At 38.0% G+C, this 23,231-nt stretch overlaps 2 protein-coding genes across 2 annotated transcripts in view; both read left to right on the forward strand.

The window, feature by feature from the left end:
• Positions 1–5,205, forward strand: part of mindy3 (MINDY lysine 48 deubiquitinase 3) — a 33,373-nt gene extending 28,168 nt beyond the window's left edge. Inside the window, exons 14-15 of the mRNA XM_039679836.2 lie at positions 785–856; positions 4,224–5,205. Coding sequence (XP_039535770.1) covers positions 785–856; positions 4,224–4,373 — 222 coding nt within the window. The 3' untranslated portion in view covers positions 4,374–5,205. The remainder of the gene's footprint in view (positions 1–784; positions 857–4,223) is intronic.
• Positions 5,206–7,070: 1,865 nt separating this feature from the next.
• Positions 7,071–23,231, forward strand: part of itga8 (integrin, alpha 8) — a 68,323-nt gene continuing 52,162 nt past the window's right edge. The window contains exons 1-6 of the mRNA XM_039679573.2: positions 7,071–12,703; positions 13,050–13,183; positions 18,196–18,296; positions 18,847–18,970; positions 22,352–22,413; positions 22,681–22,726. Of these exons, the coding sequence (XP_039535507.2) occupies positions 12,528–12,703; positions 13,050–13,183; positions 18,196–18,296; positions 18,847–18,970; positions 22,352–22,413; positions 22,681–22,726 (643 nt within the window). The 5' untranslated portion in view covers positions 7,071–12,527. The remainder of the gene's footprint in view (positions 12,704–13,049; positions 13,184–18,195; positions 18,297–18,846; positions 18,971–22,351; positions 22,414–22,680; positions 22,727–23,231) is intronic.

The raw sequence follows: 23,231 nt of genomic DNA on the forward strand, positions 1-23,231 counted from the left end.
CTTGCTCTTGCTCAACATTGTTTGCTTTTTCTTACTTTTTTTTCATTATGTTCAAATAAACCCACAATCAGCCCCAGATAAAATCTATGTACGTGTAGCCCCTCAGAGAGAGAGAGGGAGAAGCTGACGGTTATAGTTGGCATGGACTTGCAGCTCAACTGCTCTATGTTAAATAGATTAGGGCTTTAGGGATACATACAAAAAAAGGTCTCAATTTACCATCAAATCAAATACTCTAACCCTATTTCAGGCCCACTCAAACACATACACGCACTCGACTCGACTGTTGTAGTTTTGGCATCAAGGCAGGCATGTGGTATGGGGGCTAGACAGAGGTATTTGGCTCCTGTCAAGACTGTGTGCTTGGGTTTTGCTGCTAGTTTGAGTTGGTTTGCAGAGTTCTGGCTCTGGTTTGTAATCGAGTCTATTCAGCAGCTCCACGGATGGGGGGTGTGATTGTTTTGGACTTAAAGCAATGTATATTTCAGTGTGCTGTCAGCATTGAGCATGTCATTACATTTAAAACCATCCACTGGACCGTTGTTTTAGGCTCTCTGGTCTGAGTTTATGTAGTGTGTTGTGATGTGTTTGAGCTGGAAATGGATGTTTTGGTTAAGTTGTCTTAAGTCACTGAAATGTTTTTCTTGCATCCTAAATCCTATAGATTGAGTCAGATCTAGGCAGTATATGTCAGTGTTTAAGGACACATAGAGCTGTTTGCTGATGTTCCACAGAGCTGATGATGTACATGTCCGCACTGACACGTGTCGTCTCTCTCTTCCAGGATTCTGTGATCCCAGACTCATTTCCTGTGTATCACTATAATGGCCTGAAGCAGTCTAACCACAATGAGAAGGTAAGACGCATTGCACTCCGCTTGTTTCTAATGGCCGCTCATGCAAGCACACTTTAATAACATATTACCCCTGCTGGCATTAAAGCGCGGGTGGGTCAGTCTTATCCTGTCTGATTCCTGAGATGTGGAGTTTGTGAGCCACCCCGTCATACGGCCCACACCACTAAGACCTCTTAGCCTCCCGAAACCCATAGCGTTCCAAGGGTTTCCTGCGAGTGTCGACAGCTTTCTAGACTGGGCAGAGTATATTGAAGCCACGAAGAGCTGAACATGTTTCGATAGATGAAAGTGTCATAGGCTCTCTTCTCTTGATTTCTTGATTTGACATGGTCTCATTTCTACTTAGTTTAAATATATTTTTGTTTTTAACAATTATAGCCACAGGAATAATTAACCCTCTGGGGTCATCAAATGCGCCGGCGTGTTTTGCTCTTTTTTTTTTTTTTTTTTTCCAAGCACATATGAGATTTTCTTTCTTCTGTGCAACACAAAAAGAAACATTTTGAATTATGTTCTCCATTGGTTCTCAAGGTCTCCAATATTAAATTGAAAAACCTTCAACCTTCTGCTTTTAAAAGGAAAAGTTGTTGCTGTTCACATTTTAGCAGTTGTTAAAATTAAAGTCATAACTATTCTATTACTACTTTTGTACTACAACTTTTGATTTTATTTAATCTAATCTTTAATATTTTTTTTTAATCTTTAATCTTTTTTTAATTAAAAAAAACAAACAAAGACTCTTTTATTATATTTTCTGATGTTGTTTCAAGGACTTAATCTTGTCTCATGTCTTTTCTGTGCTTTTCTTACCATTGTTAATTATTTTCGTCTATCATGCCAGTCTTATGTCCCAAAAAGAGTGCTAATGATATTTACAAATGCCAACCGTATGCACTAAAGAACCCCGCCGACCTCATACATTCATTTATCAAGGAGTGTGTGTGACCTATGCTTCTTAGCGGAAATGCATGTGTGTGAGAAAGAGATTGACAGAAGTTAAAGGGGTAATGGGTAGGAATTGCCACATCAGGTCCCCGAGGACACACAGGTTACTCTTCATTACTCTGGCAAATGCATTAGCCAGAAGCAGTAAAATGCGTAGCCTTTGTTGTTGAGGTTTCCTCTGTGCCACTCGTATATTCACAGGAGCCCTTTCTCAGGAACCAAACACCTTGCAAATGTATGGTGCTCCTGGCCATAACACAGACCATACTGGCATCTGAAGCCAAATCCCAGATTTCCCTTCTGCTCAAGTCATATAATCATCCAAAGGGATCTGATCTCATTCTGTCTTCCTCCAGCACTCCTGCTTCATGTCCCAACTAATTCTTAGATTTAGCAAGAATGCAATAAATTGATCAAAAGTGACAGTAAAGACATTTATAATGTTACAAAGATTTCTATATTTCAAACATTGTAAATGCGGTTCTTTTGACATCAAAGAATCCTGAAAATTATATCATTTTCAAGTACCAAACAAGCATATTAGAATGATTTCTGAAGGATCATGCAACACTGAAGACTGCTTTGCCATCGCAAGAATAAATTACATTTTAAAATATATTAAAACAGAAAACTATTCTTTTGAATTATAATAATGTTTCACAATATTGTTTTTGCTGTATTTTCGATCAAATAAGTGCAATCTTGGTGAGCATAAAAAAAACTTTTAGTGTACATTCATAAGATGTTTGCGGATTTAAGATTCTGTACTCAACTAGAAACTGAACTAGAAATGCACAGCAAAACATGTGAGTGCAATCTCCAGAAAATCATTGTTCCTTGGAAATTCATTGATTAAAAAGTGTGGAAACCCATCAGTCCTTGATGTGGTACTGGCTCAGTCACTTCTTTTATTCAATCCTTGTGTATACAGTAAGACTGATTATGCACATCTGCATTTGTTTTAGTCAGAAAATAAAGAAATATTTAAAAAAAAAAATATATATATATATATATAGACATAACTGAACACAAAGCCAAGCTGACCAACAGTAGACTATTATCTTCAGGTGAATATGCCAACAACAAGAAACTCGAAACATGAAATCTGTCAGGCTAGTGGAAATATTTGGATTATTTCAAGTAAACATACAAAGAGCGTTGACAAGTTTTATGAAAGGCATGTTCTAACTAACATGGATAACCTCACTGTTCCACATGATCACAGTTGACTGGCAGCCATGATGAATGTTTGCCTTCAAACAAGCATTTTGTACTGTAGCATTTTATTGGGCCTGGAAATGGCTGGTTATAGTTTAGAGTATAGTCAGCTAGAAGATGTCACCTTTCCTTCCGCTGTATTCTACTGTCAAAAGCTAGAGTACATTTGTAAAATGAAGAATGGTGCGGGTTGGGTTAAAATGGGCTGCTTGAAAAGTATGGAAGTATAGTAGAAGTATAGTAAGCTGCACTCTCAGATCTTCAAAGTTCAGATCTGAAAGCTTAAGTTCAAAAGATCATCCCTCAACATCCTTTTCTACACCTGCCTATTTGCTGCTTTTGCACTCTTCAATCAATCTGTCTCTCTGTAGTTACCAAGAGCAATGTGTTTGTTTTGATGGATTGTGCTCTTAACTCTGGGAAAACCGATGAATGCAACGCTCATGGTTGATGACAAAAGCAACTTTTTTGCTGAAACAGGGTTGATCAGAGGTTAGTTGGCCATTTAGAAGAAAAATGACAAGTGGAGTCTTGCAAGTGTGTGATCTGCTTCCCAGTGACTTGAACAGAGATTTGTGCTGTCAGCATGTCTAAGCCTCACTGCATAATGGACTGGTAATGTTGGTGGAGAGATGTTTGTGGCTGCCACCAGAGGGAGTGCCGTAGAGCTTTATGCCTTTTACTTGATTCTTTTATAGGCAAAAAAAAAAGTTTATTGGTGAGTTTGTCTCTGTGTGAAGGGATGTCTCTGAGTCTTGATGATTGTGGACAACGAAGCTTAATTCCTGGATTTAAAGGTTAACGGGAGTCAATGGATCTCCCATCATACTCAATACTGCGCTATTATACCTTGTGAAACACACATGAGGCCTTTATATAAGTGAATGGATTTACAGGTTTCACTTAGGTAAAAATGTATAACAGCAACACAAAATGTTCATAAAAATGAGGGTGCATGTTTATCGTGACATTTTGTCAAGGGCAGATTCCTTCCTGGCAATATGACGCCCTCCATATGGAAGTCATCGACTGTCTTATGTCTGATGATGTCATAGCAGGAGGCCAGGTCTCTAATGAGACACATACAGAGAGAGAAACCCTGGCATTTCCAGAAACGCAACCAGGTTTTATTTAGAAGGTCAGGAAGTTGACTGGATGTATGCCAATGTGTTTCGCGTTCACCCCTTGTGTTTCTCTCCACCAGGTGAGTTATGTTGAGGGCACTGCTTTGGTCATGGGTTTTGAGGACCCCATGGTACGTACAGACGACACTCCAATCAAGCGCTGTCTACTGACCAAATGGCCCTACATCGAGCTCCTGTGGACCACAGAAAGGTCGCCCTCCCTAAATTAACCGTTATCTCTCACTTTTCACCTGCCAACCTCTGGCTGCACAGCCCGCTGACTTCAGGAACGCTCATAGGACTCCTCACTCTCTCGGCACTGCATTTAGAAAGGCCAACACGCGGCCTGAAGTTCAAATGAGAGACGATGCTGTTCGCCTGGCACTCACACAACGCCTATTGTTTGCTTTTTACACATCTCAACCGGCTTGATTATAAGGCTGTTTTTGTGTTTAAAGCCCTGGATTTGAAAGGATTGAACATATTTGGGGTGTGAGGGGGGGTCATCTGTTGTGTATACCAAATGTATTTGCATTTGCATCAGGTTTTCTTATTATTTTTGTCAACTTTGTACATGATTTTGTTTACTTGTCTGAAATGATAAATCTTTGAATTAGCACATCAACTGTGATGATCTTATTAGTAATTTATGGAATTATAAATATATATATATATTTTTTTTTTCATTTTTTTTTTTTTCAGTGTTGGCAGTTGTGAATATTTAAGGGATCATTTGACCAAAGCCTCTTTTTGGACAAAGTATCGGTGTTTTGTTAATGGTCAGCTAAGGAGCGGCCATGTTCTGCGGCACTCGGTCCTGAGAGGAAGTCTGTTTAGACAGGATTATAAAAGAATGCACTACAACCCCATGCTGGGCACCAAACCATAGTGGAGGAATAAGGCAATTTTATTATTTAAAGTTTGAAGTAGCAACCCTCCAGGAGGTACTGTGGAATGACACTATGATTCTCTGCATGAGAGGGAAGAATAACACAGGCAAACGCTCACCCTTTATTTATTCTGATCTTTAAGGTTCACTAAAATAAACACTTTTGTTCTTCACATCTGGACTGTGGTATGTTTGTTTTGTATAAGATTAAATGTTCCTGACCGAAAGATAACTGAAAGATTTTCTTGCACATTATTTTTATTAATTTTGTATATGTTTTTATTTTTGGTAATCTCTAACCTTGAATCAGAATGTCTTTCATGTTTTCTTATGCTGTCTTTAGGGGCAGCAGTAGTGGATCCTGACTTGAACTTCCTGGCATGGTAACTGTCTACTATAGGAAAATTGCTTTACTTCTGCTGTTATCAAAAACTGCAGGTAAGTGACCGATTAGGTAAGTGATATGTTGTATGGAGGGTAAAGTATATGGAAGGGTATTTGAATCTGTAGTAAATTATATATATATATATATATATATATATATGCATTCAATAAACTCTTTTCTTGTGCTCTTATGCTATATTATATTTTATTATTAATTTTAATTATATTTTATTTATATTTTATTGTTTTACTTAAATTTGAGTTATTTAAATGTTTCATATATTTATATATTTATTTAATATTTCATATAGCATATTTAAATGTTTCATATATATATCTCAGTGGTTCTCAACTATATATATATATATATATATATATATATATATATATTATTATTATTATTATTATTTTTTATTATTATTATTTATATATTCATTTGATAGCGTATTTAATTTTAAGGGGACTTTGAATACGTTTTGGACTGTGGGGACCTTCAAGTCAAAAGTTGCTTAGTGAATTTTGCTTTTCTTCACTAAAGCTGTTTATTAGTTTACTTTGCCTTTTGATCCGTTCCATCATAAACTGTTGAGGGGGATATATTCTCTCTTTTTTTTTTTTTACTTCGCAGTAAAACTGTGTTTTGACTGGTTTCAGAGGTTTACATCAGATTTGGGCTTAAGATTGTGCCATCAAATAAATTTGATGTCACAGGATGTGATCGTTGTGGCCCATAATATCCTCAAGGTCACAGATCAAGCTGCTCTGGTTTCCTCTGTAAAGGTCAGACCAACAGATAATTAAAAACGTTACCACTAAGGGTGCATGTGACATATGGAACACATCTTTCATGGGCCAAGTGACTTGCCCAAATTCCATGTTATTACAGGAAGAAATAAAAGCGACATTTAGTGGAACCAAATTTTTCATTAAGCTCTTAGTGACTTGGCGCCAGATCAAACAACCAATATTCAATGGCAGAGAAAATAAATTCAAAACAAGATGCAGAATACAGGATACTAGGCTTTTATTTGCCAGAATGTTTCTATTGAAGTCTTCATGTGTGCGTAGTTCCAGCTAAATTTTGGCTTTAAAGAATATCAGTGGACCTGGGTCGGCTGGGAGCTATCAGACATTTGTTGCGTCATCATAAACAATCTTAGATAAAATGATGTAAACGTTGAGGACACTAGTTATCGATGCGTAAACATTATGAAGTGGTCAACGTAAGGGATTCTGTTACGGCTCACCGTGGTTTTATATCACTCCAGCCAATCCAAGACAAGTGTATATATTATAATGACTTATTATCAACACAAACGGGTGTTTGACAGGTGCTTCTATTCTTGGTTAGGTGACACTAATATTGATGTCTGTCTGGAATATGAAAACATGGAGGGTTTTATAAGTTTCAGCCAGCGTTTATCAGTTCTTGGCAGAACAAAAGTTCAAGAAATCTTTATAAATGAAGAGAAAATGTGGAGGAGAGTATTTTGGGATGGTTTATTTCAAAACGTCATTAAAATAGAAATAGAAAGTGTCATCTGTAAAATAGAAAGTATTTAGATTTGTTTTTTAAGTTCTCTCCTTTTTTTAATTGAAATGTGATTGTCCTCTTATACTAATGATTACTTACTTTGTTTGAACTTATTACTTATACTTATTTGTTTGAATAATAAGTCTGGTTGTAGTGAATGTGACTGAATAAGATTAAAAGCTAGAATAAAACAAATGCAAAAGATCTTTAAATGATATCCAAATACTGTACAGTATGTGGCTCAATTGTTAGGAAGAGCCCATTTAGGTTTGACATAGCATACAAACTCCATCATATAAAGAACTTTAATGAACACTGATCTCTATGAGAGGATGGGGCCATGTTACTGAAGAACCATACAAAACACATCTGGAGTTTGCTAATAATGTGTAATAGTAACCCATGCAGAAAGAAAGGAGTTTGTAATTAGATGCGACTAAGATAAAGCTTTTAATCAAATTTTAAAACAAAACACGTAATGCAAATCAAACACCTCAGTCTGCTAACAAGTGCAAAAAAGTTACTCTAGGTGTCAGTGGCAAAAGTTGGGTTGATGTCAGACCGTCCATGCAATTTATGTCATGATATTTCTGCTTTTCAAACAATAGTAAAATCAATGATGCAGGTCAACTAGTCGTTGGATGACATGCACATAATTAAACTTGTGAGCCTTGATTTGACATCCAGTTGTTTCTGGACAGTGAGATAAAGAGTCTATCTGGCTCTTTGCCTCTCGGAGCCTTAGAGGGGAATTCAGAGAATGTTCTCCAGCTCTCTCATTCCTCCTGAAATGAAAGAACAATACATGGACCATGCGTAATCTATTATTTTTCTTCAAATCTGTCTGTTAGAGATTAACCCTTCTCGATGTTTACAAAAAAGACTTCAGAGGCAGCCGAGCTAAAAACGTCGGTTTTGTGAAGAGAAGCGGGTATCGACTCACTACTGTGAGTGTGTTTTATTAGACAGAGGGATGACGACAATCACCAAAGATCCAATACTGAACCCATTATTGTTCGTGCAGAATCAAATCATCATGCTTTTAGTCCTGGCTTGCACAAACAACACTATATCTAAGATTGTCACCAATAATCTTCACCAGAACCCAAAAAAGGCCAGCAGAGGAGCTCTTCAGTCCTTGCTGATGCATGTGCACTGCTGTGGCGGGTTTTATGTATTTCACCTGGTTTTCTTTGAGAGAGAGCCAAAGTCATACATTATCTCAACAGTAGCTATGTAAGGACATGTTTTGCTAGTTCTACTGTGGAGTGCTTTTGGTCTATACTTTTGGGTGTTTTTTTTTTATCTTTGGAAGATCACAACAACAACAACCTTTATTTATAAAGCACTCTTAACACAATAAAATTGATCCAAAGTGCTGTACATAGTGCATAGCAGGACTACACTATAAAAAAAAATAAAAAAAATACAGGTACTAAAGAATAAAAATGTGTTTTCAAAGTAGATTTAGGCTACGTTTACACAAAGCCGGGTATTTAGCAAAACGGATATTTTCCCCCTTTCCGTTTTCAAAAATAACGTCGTTCACACACCCGCATAAATACGCCGTCGAGCGCCATCATAACTATGCCAAACCTATTGGTGGCAGTGTAGGGTTAAGGATAAAGCCATGCAAGCCAATCAGAATCGTCAAGAGAGAACCTAAACGCCGTTTCTCCCAGTTCACACGACAACACATAATCGGCGTTTTCAGAAATCTCCACTTTGGCCGGAGTTTTTAGAAATAATCGTTTTCTGTAATAAAAACAGGGTTTTCGTGTAAACGAGAGGCCAATCCGCAGGGAAATATCTGCGTTTTTCCTTCGTGTAAACGGGGTCTTAAAGTCCCTATGAAATCAAAATTGACCATACTTACTTTGTTTGCCTAAATTGATCGTTTTGTGGTGAACAATTCATACATGCAAGTCAATCCACACAAAAAATTTTTTTTGGCTTCGTAATCTTTAATTAAATTTTGAAAATGCCCCTCCCCTCTGCATTGGAGGACCTTGCCCGATGACGTAGGCTTTACGGTTTGGGTGTCTCCTTAACATCCATAACCACGCCCCTCCAACTGACAGCTGCTGTGTGTTTGCGAGCGCCGAGCGAGCATTGATTGACAGCGTGTGTAAACTTGCGTCATCCTCCATTTCAGAATGAAACACCCATTTTTCTAGATCCAATCAGGTGCTAGTTGGAAAAAAAGCCACGCCCACTATTTTGCCTCATTTAGTATTCCGTTTCTCTCGGAAATACGCCACAACACTGGAGAAAAGTCGTTTGCAACTTCCGGTTCACAGGGACTTTAAAAAATATCCAATGAAGGAGCAGACCTCGCATGATACGCGAGAGCATTTCAAAGCTTGGGCCCAGCCACAGAAAAGGCCCGATCACCCTTTGATTTGTAGAGACATCGTGACGCATTTAAAAGCAAGTGATTTGAAGATCTAAGTGTCCTAGCAGGACAGTATGGCACAATAAGATCACAAATATACCTTGATGCACAGCCAGACAACGCCTTATAAACAAGCATCAGGATCTTAAAATCAACTCTAAACTTAATGGGAAGCCAGTTAAGGGGTGCCAGAACAGGGGAAATATGATCCCTCTTTCTAGACCCAGTCAACAGTCTTGCAGCTGCAGTTTGGACAATTTGTAATCGAGATAAAGAAGATTGAGGAAGGCCAGAGTAAAGAGAATTGCAATAGTCTAATCAAGATGTTATAAATGCTTCTAAATCTTTCTTCAACTTTGCAATAGATCCTAAATGGAAAAAGCTTCCTCTAATAATAGCACTAATTTGTTTATCAAAAATGAATGAAGAGTCAAAGATCCCTCCAAGGTTTTTGATTTGTTTGCATACATTTGTCGAAAGAGAACATAACTGGGCTTTCAGCGCAGGAGAGGAATCTGCTGGACAACCCAGATTTAAAACCTGTTTTATCCTCATTTAGCTGCAGAAAATTATTTGTCATCCACCTCTTGATATCATCTACACGTTCCAACACATCGAATAAAGCAGTGGTGTCAAGCCTTACTGGAAGGCGAAGCTGAGAATCGTCTGCATAACTGTGATCTGAGCTGATGTACTTTTGAAAATGAGAGCCAAGGGGAGCATATAAAGGGAAAACAATAAAGGTCCCAAAATAGATCCCTGGGGCACACCAAACAAAATAGGAGCAGATGAAGTGGAAAAATTTCGTAAATTTAATGAAAAAGTCCTCTTTTTGAGGTAGGAAGCAAACCATTGTAATACTGTGCCCTTGACACCTACCATACATTCTAGCCGTTCAAGAAGAATGTTGTGGTCAATGGTATCAAATGCAGCGCTCCGGTCCAACAAAACCAGCACAACACAAGAGCCTGAATCCAGAGGAAGCAAGATATCATTTGTAACCCTCAACAGAGCTGACTCGGTGCTATGTAGTGATCTAAAGCCAGATGGGAACATGTCCAAAATATTAAGAATTCAAATAAATTTTGCTGCTCTGATCAGGTAAAATCAGCCTTTTGTTTCATTTATTAGAACAGGTTAGATGTTTTATAATGATGTTTGATTACTAAGTACATTCTAAATAAACTATAATTTATTCATCCATGTGTTATTGTTCGTATTAGTTTGTGAAATGTCTAGTTTCTTTCATTATGAGATTTTTTGCATATAAAGGGAAAAGAATGACACGTGTAGAGGATCAGCTCAAGAGTGCTCACAGCACTACCTCACCCATGACACTAACTAGTTTGTATTATCTTTTCTGCAATATAATTTTTAAATGAAAATGAACTGATTGGTTGGCACCACAAGAAAGCACACAGCCCAAGACCTGTCGGTGGCCCTGCCCCAAATGGCACTGAATCTCCCTATAAAGGGTGTGTTCTTTTGGATACTGTATATAAAAAAGTCACTATTTTATTATATTATCATACTTAACATGTAAAGCAATAATAATATCCACATGGTATGCACCCCATGGCAATTTCAGTGTTTTTGAGTGGTTTTCTCGAAAGTGTGAGATCGTTTACAGTTGGAACTTGGAATGGACTGTTTGGTGATCACAGGATAGGCGGTAAAGGGAATGACTTCATTTAGACAGGATTAAAACTCTTGACAGCCAGATGGAGAGCAGAAGCAGCCTGTGTCTTGCGCTCAGATGTGAAGAGCACCTAAATTTAGATTTGCTCCAAGGAAACAGGTCAAGAACGATGCACATTAGATTCTCTTAAAAACACCCGCACCGTTTATTTTCCAGAGGTAATACTTATCGCGCACTTCGTACAAAGGTTTAATTTTGGACGTCTGAAGAGGATAATTACCGTTCATTTAAATTGCGTAATTAAAAACATCCGCAGTAAGTTTGACACAAATTGAAACGACTTTATCCAAATAATATGGCAATATTAATGTTGAAAAAATGTTATTTAAAGGTTTTATAAATAATATTTGTCATTGCTATTATTTTTAATAGGATTTATAGTTTTTATAGTTAATAGGATTTTAATTTTATAGAATTATTTTTTAATAATAAAAGATTATAAAAAAAATATAAAGACTCTCTCTGTGTGTGTGCGTGCGTGTAAAGTGCATATATATTCATCTCTTCTATCAGCTTGAATCAGTCGGCCTATTCTCCTCTGACCTCTAGCATCAACAAGACATTTTCGCCCACAGGACTGCCGCATAATGGATGTTTTTCCCTTTTTACACCATTCTTTGTAAACCCTAGAAATGGTTGTACATGAAAATCCCAACTGAGCAGATTGTGAAATAATCAGACTGGCCCGTCTGGCCCAAACAACCATGCCACACTCAAAATTGCTTAAATCACCTTTCTTTCCCATTCTGACATTCAGTTTGTAGTGATTTTCTTGACCAGGACCACACCTCTAAATGCATTGAAGCAACTGCCATGTGATTGGTCCTTTAGGGGAGTGGATATGAGAGAGCTGAGAATTGTATATATTTGATGATACGTCAAAATAAGTAAATTATTTTGACAAATATGAAGTAGCTTAATTACCTTAAATAATAACACTTTATTTTTATAGTCTACTTTAGACATTCTACTAACTAAAAGTAACTTTGCAACTACATGTCCGCTTTCGTTAGAGTATACTGTCTGCCTTGTCTTGGGAACACTTTATTTTGATGCTTCCAACAGAGATTCTACTGAGTAGCCTGACATGTAGTTGCAAAGTTACTCATGTCTAAAGTGGAACCAATAATAATGTGTATAAAACGAATAATATCACTATTAATAATATTCGCAATAGTGTATTTTCCCTTTTTTATTTGTCTAAATTGTGTGCAAATTCATATTATGTGTGCGTCTCCATAAAAGGAGTTGGCCGGATGCTGTGTGATGTGGTGCAGGAGTCCGGTCTCGTGCGCAGCTCATTATAATGTTTAGTACGCAGAGAGCGCGCGCAGACTCGTGTGCGGTTTGCATGAAGGCAGCAGCAGACAGATGGAGAGCAGCACACACTCAACTTATGACAGCTGAGCACGGACATAACATTCTCTCTGACCATCTTTATTCAAAGCTTTTGGATTACATTTGAAGAAACTGGGCTGGAGCCATGTACCCGTGTTTATTCCTCGTGTTTTCTCGTGGGTTTTTGCTCACATTTTTAGTTTTTTGTGAAGCTGCTGCTTTTAATCTAGATTTAGAAAAGCCAACGGTTTATAATGGACCAGAAGGAAGTTATTTTGGATACTCACTGGACTTTTACCAGCCAACACTGGACAGAAAAGCGTAAGTGGGATAAACATTTTTTATATAATTTTTTTATAGCCTATAAAATTGTCAAGCTCCCAAACAGACGCAACTTATAGGCTATATTTCGCATAACGTAGTTTGGTTATGCCTACAATGTTCGTGACATTTGCCACTGCTTTTATGAAAACTTTCAGCACCACCAATATGGACCACTGAACTTATAGGCGCCAGAAGTTCATGTGAAGTAAGCTAAATGGAAATGCTGGACTAATGCTACCTCACATTTAACTTTTCAGGGGTTCATATTGTCACTTGTAAGTGTATCACTGTGATTCAGTATTAGGATGCACTTGTGCGTAGATTTATTCCTTTCTCTCTCCAGCATGTCGGTGCTGGTTGGGGCTCCTAAAGCGAACACCTCTCAGCCAGGGATTGTGGAGGGAGGAGCGGTGTACTACTGTCCCTGGCCGGCATCAGACCCAGACTCCTGCCGCCAGATCCCCTTTGATAAAGCAAGTAGGTAGCCTCATGATTTATAACCCTTAATGTAAAATGACCATGAGCAAACAGGGTGGCCCTTTGAGTTATAATAATGTTTTTTTATGTCCTTTTACACATTCATTTTAAACTTGTACAGTTAAAATGATGTGCAAATAACCTAAAAACACATACTATATGTTATTGTTTATCGTATTTATCAAAACATATTTTCTGTTTTAAGCACCATATAGGCTTCATAAATTCCCTTTCCTCTAATAAAAAGATCAAAAACCACATCCAAGAAAGAGTTAATTTCACCGCATATGGTTTGGTTTAACATTTCAGGAGCGAAGTAATTACCAGAGAAAGGCGCGCAACTTTACCTCAGCAGGCTATGCCTTAATTTCGACGTGCATTGCGCGCGTCTATTCTTTAGGTCACCAACATGTTATCTTTACGTTTGAATATCTTCGTTCATTATTTCACGGTGCATTTGTGCTGTTTATATTCGTCTAATTCATAGTGAGGGAAAAGGTGTAGGTGATGTGTCAGCAATTGTGCAACAGAGTCTTGAAGTGACAGAAAGGGAAGATTGGTGTCAACGTTTAGATCGATTCTGTAACGTAACCTGTGACTGTGATGGAGATTGCAGGGCAGTTCATACATAGTCATAATATTATTGGACTATTTTAAGTAACCATGGCTAGCTTGCCGGTAAATGCAGTCGTCGGTTTTGGACTCAGAAACGCGGCATGGACTTGAGACAGACTTGGATGCAGCGGAATGTGAGCGCTGATGTGTTGTTAGGCTATTCAAAGCATTCTCTTGTGGGGGATTTGATGGCAGTATTTATGTGCTGTTGCTGGTTCTAACATGGGCTCTTATCAGAATAGGCCATGACATGACCTCTGACTAAATAAAGTTAAAGAACCACGCGCGACTATGCAGTCCGATTCTCAAGCGAATGACTCGTATGTGAGTCGGTTCAATATAATAGTGCTTGAAGAACATGGTGCGAACAAATGAATCAAATAAGCCGGTTCTCTTTAGTGAATAAAGAACATGCAATGCAGAGTGTGAATTAATTACTTGTATTAGTGCATCAATAACAGAGCACAAAAGTGTTGCATACACAAATGAATCACTTTTTATAAACCAGTTATTTTTATTGGATTAAATTCTTCTTCAAAATTACTACTAAAAAAAATCTACTGTCTTCTGTACAGTATGTTTAGCATTCAAACACATTGAATTAGATAATCCGTAATATTTACAAAAATGAAATTGATGTTTGAATAGATTTAGCTTTGGAATAACTGATGAAAATACTTTTAGATTTTTTTATTGATTATTTATTACTGTTTTATTACTGAAATGTGTATGTGTAATGTTTTGCAATGCGACCTCAGTCTAAACATCGGAATTCATGCGACTTTTGCGTCACTCTAGATCCACATTTGTCACATTTCTGCACTCATAAGAGTTACTTCAAAGATTTTACATACCCAACGTTATCAATACAGTTGGGAAGTCTAGTAGTCAGTGGAAGGACAGTGATGTCAAAAGTCAGAACTCATGTACTCAACTATGACAGCTCTATCGGTACAAACATGAGGGTTCGTGTCATAGATAAAAATTCTGCTCTCTTTTTTAATATCATCTTTGTTTTTTTAAATTGGCTGCACAAATCAGTTTTTTTGTGCACATCCGATTATAATCCAATCAGGATCAGAGCAAGTGAGAACGGCGAAAAATAACATGAAATGCAATTTTTACAAATTCGCTTCGAGCTACATTCACAATGGTATAAAATCCTATTCACATCTCATTTCTGGAAATCAGTTTCAGTCTGATCGGATTCCGCGTGGTTTATGTAACTTTCTCAAGCCAGATGATGTTATAGGAAACATGTTTGAAGTCATTGCAGAAACAAGGTTGAGTTACAAAGTACCGGACGAGCAGAAAATAACAATGCAACAGAGACATTTTTTGAAACCGGCAGAGACAACAGCGTGGAATTAGGCTGCGCATAACAGCCTCATATACGTTTCTGTGTCTGGCTCAGAAGGCACAATAATCCAGTGTGGCTACACATTGTCATGTTGTAAATAAGACAACATCATCTTTACTGCTAAACCCTCCATATTGCGGTTGTTGTTTTTGGCGTAGCACTGCGATACACATTGTGGGCAGTCAATTATTATTAGATCAGATTCCAATTGGTGTCATTAATTTCCAGCATGTACTTCTTCAAGAACATCTTTTCAGAACACACACGTTTCCAGATTCATTAGTCACGTTTTTTTTTTTTTTTTAAACACTTGACCTGTGATCCTGTGCACTCTTCCCACTGTGACTCTTAGAGATCTCCATGGGGGGCATGGCATGTGTTTGTGCGACTGACGTTTCTGATGACAGTCTGTGTGTGTGTGTGTGTGTGACTAATACAGTCCTGACTGAGAAGAGTAAATTCATCAGATACACCAGATAGGGTCATCTACCACAGGACCTTGTCTTGAAGTTTTCACACAATTCTCTCGCACACAACTTCATAGTTATGTCCAGGTGTTCTAGTGGTCTTACAGCAAGAACATTTAACATATTCGAGGTAAATTGTAGTATTACATTTGTAATATCTGAGACAAGTGAATATGCATGTTAAGACTTTCTTATTAGCTGCACAGGTCACTTACGTTTACAAAGATCACAGTTTTAATTATTATAGGAGCTTTCATTCATAACTGCAGGAATCATTTACAACAAATATATATCAATGCATAAAATGAAAAGAAAAATTACAAGCATGCATTTTGGACCCAAAAATGAAACAGATGTTCTAAAGCACCAAGGGATGCCCTGCTGTGTTTTATATTATCAGTCTGACCTTGCATTTTAGCACAGTGTGTGACACCAGAACATGTGTTCATTTTAAAAAAGGATGTCCTGATTTTTCTGGCCTGTTTTATACTTTTGATTTTGAAAAGTATGATTATGTTTATGAATTGCAAATAGTACTGCATGAGCATGTCTGGATTAAGAATTTGTGCATGTTTGTCTTTTTACAGTTGTTTTGTTAGTCCAGTTTGCTAATCTCCATCAGCAACAACAACTTCCTACAATACAGCTTGATCACACGTGTGTAAAACCTATCAACACACACAAATTGTAGCTAAACGTTCACACAATAACAATAAATACAACTTTGCATAGAACATTGTAGTGGTGCTTTTCCTCTGCAAAACTCCCAGCTGTCATGCTAAAGTGTTGATTTGTGGTCGCTAGGGTATTGCCATGTGGTTTCTAAGGTGTTCTTGGTGTTACTAGGGTGTTTAATGAGGTTCCCAAGGTATATTTGCTATGTGGTTACTGTAGTGTTGTTGATTGTTGCTATGTCATGCTGTGCAGGTAATAATGTCTTCTGGATTGTTGCTAGACCATTGCTATGCTGTTTCTTGTGGATTTTGCTGGTTGCTAAGGTGTTTTTGTGCAGTTTGGCTATCCCAAGTCATAAAAAAAACTGTGCACCCAAGACTTAGATATCGCTCAGGTCTAGAATTGTATTGGCAGGTGAATATTGTAAATCAAATTATTGTAAAAGTACAGTATTGGTATCAGAAAGTAGCAGACCGGGCTGCATGATTTAAAGGAGTAGTTTACTTTTAAAAAAAAAACTTTTGCTGATAATTTACTCACCCCCATGTCCAAGATATCCATGTCATTCTTTCTTCAGTCGAAAAGAAATTAAGGTTTTTGATAAACCTTCCAGGATTTTTCTCCATATAATGGACTTCAATGGGAACCAAACGGTTCAAGGTCCAAAAGACAGTTTCAGTACAAACTGCAAACTGTTCAAAGGGCTTTAAACGATTCCAACGGTCCACTGAAGTGCCTTGGAAACACGTAGCTTTGTGTGAGGCATTGTCGTAATTTCAACTTAAACAGGAAGCTAAGGCAGGACATATTTAATGGCTCCTCCCCCTTTACAAATAGCTAAAAGCGTTTAGTTTACCTCACAGTATACATTTCGTACTTGACAGCACCGTGGAAGCGAATCTGAGCACTGACATGCGTTGGATTCAAAAGTCACATCTCCAACTCATATTGCTCCGTGACGTGTCAATGGTAGTGATGGGTTTGTGAACGAACCGTTCTTTTGAACCTGTTCTGGTTAAACCAGTTCACCAAATGGAACTGAATCGCTCAAAACAGTTTGCGTTGTGAGTCGGCGGTGGTCCACAGTTTTCTAAAGTTACTCACTTTCGGACGTGCCCTGAAGAGTCACTCCGACTCGAAATAAACCAATATTTTACTCCGGTAACTCTGACAGTTCACTGAACTAAGACAAGTTGTGCTGAGAGAATGCTATCAGAGTCAAGTTTTAAATAGGAAAAATATCAAAACACTTTGGTCATTTTGTTTTTTGAGAAATGCTAATGGTCTTGTTCACTTCAATGATGTATGCTAAGCTATGCTAAAAGTGGCACCGCCAGAACCGGAGATCGGCTGAATGGATTCAAAAAAGGTAAAACTCAACAGTTTAACTCTGGGGGAGTTGTAAAATGAGCCTATTTCCAAAAAAAGTGGAGTATCCCTTTAAAGATAGAGAGAAAATTATTTACAAAAATTTGCAAAATCTTGTTACTTGAGTATATGAATTACATTTAGCATGAAGAAAAAGGCCCATAGTAAAGGCCTGAGAGACAGCGAGAAGAAATCAGAGAAGTATTAAAGTTGATGTGTTTTTATGAGGTGTAGACTGTACCTTATGGAGCTCTAAACAGGCACAGCTGTAACTGGATCTTTTCTGGATTGCACTGAACCCCTGTAGAAACAGATCCACAGAATCATGTGCTTGTGTTTACACTCCCTGTTGATTTGCCTTCACATAAACAAACACACATTTGAAGCCAGGCTAATTTGCTGTTTCATGGCTCATATTTTTCGAAAGTGAGTGGCATAAGTTTGCCTGATGTTTTCTGTTTATCAGACAAGTAAGTCCCTCTCTCTGTTTTTTGTTGACTTTCATTCTTCCTCTCTCTTTTGTCCAGATAACAGGATGATTAAAGTGAATGGGACACGGGAGCCTCTTGAATTTAAATCCTATCAGTGGTTTGGAGCCACAGTCAGGACTCATAAAGGCAAAGTGGTGGTAAGTGATGCTCAGGAACCTAACCCATTTAAAGACCATTTTCTGTCATCCTCAAGCTGGAAGCATGCTTCTGTGCGTTCATAGATGTGGTTGCAATATAACTGCCCATCAATAGGGCAATGTTATTTAATAGCACTGCATTAGTGTTTCATTCATGAATGCATGGGTGCCAGAATCAGAGTTTCATTCATGAATGCACGGGAGTGTTGTTATGTGGAAATGTTTTGATAGGCAATGTGGCTCTGTCCCGTTATTGAGGGGGTTTTGGAAAATGTTGATTTGAGGTTGACCATGTGAGGTGGAGAACTGCTGATGTTTGAAAGAAATTGGCCAGAGTTTTTACATGAGGGGAGGCACTGTGCCCAAATGTGACTATTGTTCTCCAAACGATCAAATACTAAAACGTTTAACATTGTACTAAATGTTTTTATTCAGAAAATTACACAAGAAAGACTTTTTTTCAGCTCAGTCCCATGGAACATCTTTACGTTCGACCTACATCTATCAGGGCTGTTATTTACAGTAACGTGGTGCTTGTGTGTTTCTGTAGGCCTGTGCTCCCCTCTATCACTGGAGGACAGTGAAGGTCAGCAGTGAGATGGATCCAGTGGGAACCTGTTATGTGGCTGTGCAGAACTTCAGTGCCTATGCTGAGTATTCACCTTGTAGAACCAGTGAGTATTTTTCTCACACACACAAAGAGAAACAAACAATGACACGGAACCAGCGAGCATGCAGTTAACTTTAACTAGAAGCATGTTTAAGATTTACTAAGGTTTAGATCAGTTTGTTTAGAGTAGAAACACATTCCCATCATGCTTTGCGGTAGGGATGCACCACCAAGTCCAATAGTTCTGTTATTACAGTAGTCGACTTGTTGGGTCAGGGTCTACTAAATATGCTTCTGTGCTTGTTCATTAACAATAATGTGAAATTTCCTATTCACATTTGTGTTCCAGTGTAATGTGCATGTTTAAAAGTTAAAGGTCAGTCTTTTTTCTTTTTGCTTTACAAAGCTTAGTACGTTTTAAATTACAAGGTTCTGTATATATTGTATTCCAGTCTTATTTTACCATACTTAACTTATGGAATTGAGGTCTGGGGTAATAATTATAAAAGTTATAAAAGTTTGTGGAACCCAGATGCTCAAATAAACAAAGAAAGATTTTTTTGGTTCGAAAGAAATTAATACATTGATTAATTTGAACAAAAGTGACTGTAAAGACTTTTACTAAGCTTACTTACTATTTCAAATAAATGCTTTTTTTATTTTCTATTCATCAAAGAATTCTGAAAAAAAAAGTATCACAACAATATTAAGCAGCACAACTGGTTTAAACATTGATAATAATCTTGAGCAGAAAATCAGAATTAATTCTGCAGGATCATGTGACATTGACGACTGGGGTAATGCTGAAAATTCAGCTTTGCCATCACAGGAATAAATTTCATTTTAAAATATTTTACAATAAAGAACATTTATTTTAAATTGTAGAAATATTTCACATTTTTACTGTTTTTACTGTATTTTTGGTCAAATAAATGAAGCCTTGTGGAGCTTTGATACATCTGACTGACCCTAAACTTTTGAAAGGTAGAGTAGTTGCATAACATTTTTGTATAGTAAACTGTAATGGTCAATTATATTTGGAATTATTTAGGACTTAAAATAGCATGAACCCAGAATACTTTTTCACAAAATAGATTATAAGTGTACCGTGCTGGTGCTGCGGACATCTGAGATGGTCTGGGTTCATTCAGCGTATTCATAATATACAGTACAAGCCAAAATTCTTGCATACCACCCTGAAATTAATCAAGTGCTGCCCAAAGGCTGCCAGAAACTATAGGCCAGTGGAACATGACTGCTTTTGGCAGTGTTCATTGCAACGCAAATAGCATGAACCTGTGTAATGAAGATATGACTGAACATCTTCAGCTGCACAGAAAATGCAGTGTTGGACCGCACTAAGAGTACTGAGTGTTTTGACTGATTTAAGGCCCGTGTAGCCTATACTTCATTTTCCACGTTCCGCTTTGTCTCACGCACAGCTGAGCACGCAAACCTCTCAAAGTATACTCCTTTAGCCGTAAAAATTGGACATTCGTGGACGCTCCTGATAATGGGAATAAGTGTGTCACGATTCTCCAAATTCTCGATTCGATTACATTTTCGATTCTAAGGTCACGGTTCGATTCTCCATTTTTATCAATCGGCTATTATCAATCAGGATGCTCTCTGTCTTACATGTGCTCATGAGGCACACACGCAAGGTCTCTCGCTCTCTCCCTCTCTGCCGTGCACGCAATATGGTTTGAAGCATGTCTCGGCATGCACGCTCTTGCTTGCTCACTCTAGATTCTGGGAAATTTTAACTAATTTGCGTGCATCAGGGAGCCGCTATCAATATGCAGGAGACTCCCGGAACTTCCGCGAGACTTGGGATGTCTGTAAACTGTAGCTTTTTTGAAGCGTGAACATTGTCAACATAACTCACTGGAAATCCAAAAAACTTCCTGCTACTCGATGGACCATGGACTTGCAGCACTTCAACACACGTGTTTTTTCTACTTGGCAAGCCGAACGGACGTGACATGGGCGCGTGGCAGCATCGACGATTCTATTTTTTAATTCATAGTTTGGGATTGTGAATTAATTTCGATAAATCGAAATTGTGACACCCTTAGAAATGATATTTCTAAGGGACAGTGTGCGGAATGCAGACAGCCGAAGTATACTCTGGGCTTTACTGTACATGTAGTTACATATAACTAGCCGATTAGTTTTCTGGATGACTAGCTGACTAGTAAAAATGAGTTGTTGTGCCAGCCCTGATTTTCACACAGAATATCAGACGCATCTGCTGCTTTTCAGCCTGTGCCCGTTCCTGCCCATTTGTGCCAGTTGGCATGGCAGTCATATCCCCTGTTGTAAACAGAAATCAAAGGGGAAACTCACATGTTTGTTTTGATGTCATTTCCTGCTTATTTCCTTTACTTTGAGGTCTCATTCACCGTTAAGGGTAGTAGATAATAATTTACTCCGATTTTTTTTGGCGTCACATCAGATACACACATTTTTGTTTTTTTAATTCACACACTCATACTGAAACAGTCTGTATTAACAGTTAGTGTCTCATCTGTTCAGCGGGAAAGTTATTTTATGGGGCATATGAGGCCATAATGACTGTGAATTACTTTCCTGACTCTGTCAAACATTTTCAAGTACCAGTCGTCTCCTTGGCAGGTCAGCTAGAAGAGCTTGCCTTGCAGGGCAGGGACACTCTGCTTTGATATTATCCAGCTTGTGTTCGCTATGGACTAGACACACTCATCCATGTGTACACACACACATTTGAAAAGGCCGTGGTGTTGAGTAAGTCTGGCAGAGGAGTGAAAGAAGAGAAACAGAGATGGAATGAGAGAAAGAGTTTATTGTATTTCAGAGAACATGCTGTGGTTGTGATTTGGAAGTGATGTTATGCCTCATTAACTCACCCCACCTACTGTACAACATATTAAATCAACACACAGGACATAATATCTTAGCATGTTCCTGGATTAACACCCTTTATTTATTTTTTGGCCTGGACTTCCTATCCTCCAATCAGATTTTAGGGTTAGATTTTGGCCTGGACTTCTTCTCAATCAATTGTCTTCCGCTGACTTTAGATAGAGATTGGTTATGGTTGGGATTGAGATTAATCGTAGGCTTAGGACCATAGTTGCCACTTCATTTTATGAAGAAATTTGCCCAGATGTGTGAAATGAATTGTGATGTTATTTAATGGTAGTGGCTTAGCTCATGAATATGAATTATATTATGCTTAATACTTAATATAAATAAATAAAAAAGATCAATACATTCAAATGTAGACCTCATATTTACATCTCATTCAAGAATAATAATTGTAAACTTCTGAACGTTTCATTGCATCCCTTCATCCATCCATTTACATAAATATTTGACATATTTGTCTTTGAAGTGCTGAAACTTTATGTACTCAGGCATATCTTAATGACTTGTTTTACTGAGGTTGCTCTGATCTTTGTAGATAACCCGGACCCTGAGGGCCAGGGCTTCTGCCAGGCGGGCTTCAGTGTTGATTTCACTAAGGTAACAAATCTCCCTCCTCTTAAACATGTCTGTGTATTTCATCGTTATGGTTACTTCCTTTGTGACATGATGATGTCATTATTTTTTGTTCAAAATCTTGAAAAAAAAAAAAAAAATTCTTCTAGTATCTCTATATTACTCGCACTTGTGTGTTACATTTATAGCACACACCACTGTTTCAAGACTCTTAAAAGACTGCTGCACAAGCAAACAAACATTTCTACCTTCTCTCCTAGTTCCTCACTCATTTATTTCTCCTTCTTTCAGGAAGGGACTCTGGTTGTGGGAGGACCAGGGAGTTTCTACTGGCAAGGTAACACATTTCTCCTTATTATTTTCTCATCATTCCATCCTTTTGCAGAGTCTCCCTGAGTGAGATTTGCAGACACAAGTCTCTCATATCCCAAACTCAGTCTCACAGGAGCCTAAGAATCTTAGTTCCTTCCAACAAACTGACCAGGCTGACCCTTCCTCCACCATCAGAGCAAAATAACAGACACTCAGACAGATGACACGTCACCTCCCATGAGCCCCGTTAGCAAAATAAGCAGGGATTATCTCAGTGTGTTAGTGCTACCATTGCGGAGTCTGTTCAGCCAATCAGTGCTCCGCGTTCCTCAGTGAAGTGTTCTGTCACAGTTCACTCATCACGGATGGGTCGGTGATGGCGGTTTGTGATAATAGAAGACTGGTCGAGGTCAATGAGCTGTTCTTTTTGGTCAGTGGCTTTTGTGTTGGCTCACAGTTAGAGCTGTAATCATCGCTTTTAAGCTCCAGTGACTGCAGGGTAATGAACGCCTGCACTTTCTCACTTTTGT

This window comes from Pimephales promelas, chromosome 12 (assembly GCF_988280905.1).
Source record: "Pimephales promelas chromosome 12, fPimPro1.hap1.1, whole genome shotgun sequence".
NCBI classification, from domain to species: domain Eukaryota; kingdom Metazoa; phylum Chordata; class Actinopteri; order Cypriniformes; family Leuciscidae; genus Pimephales; species Pimephales promelas.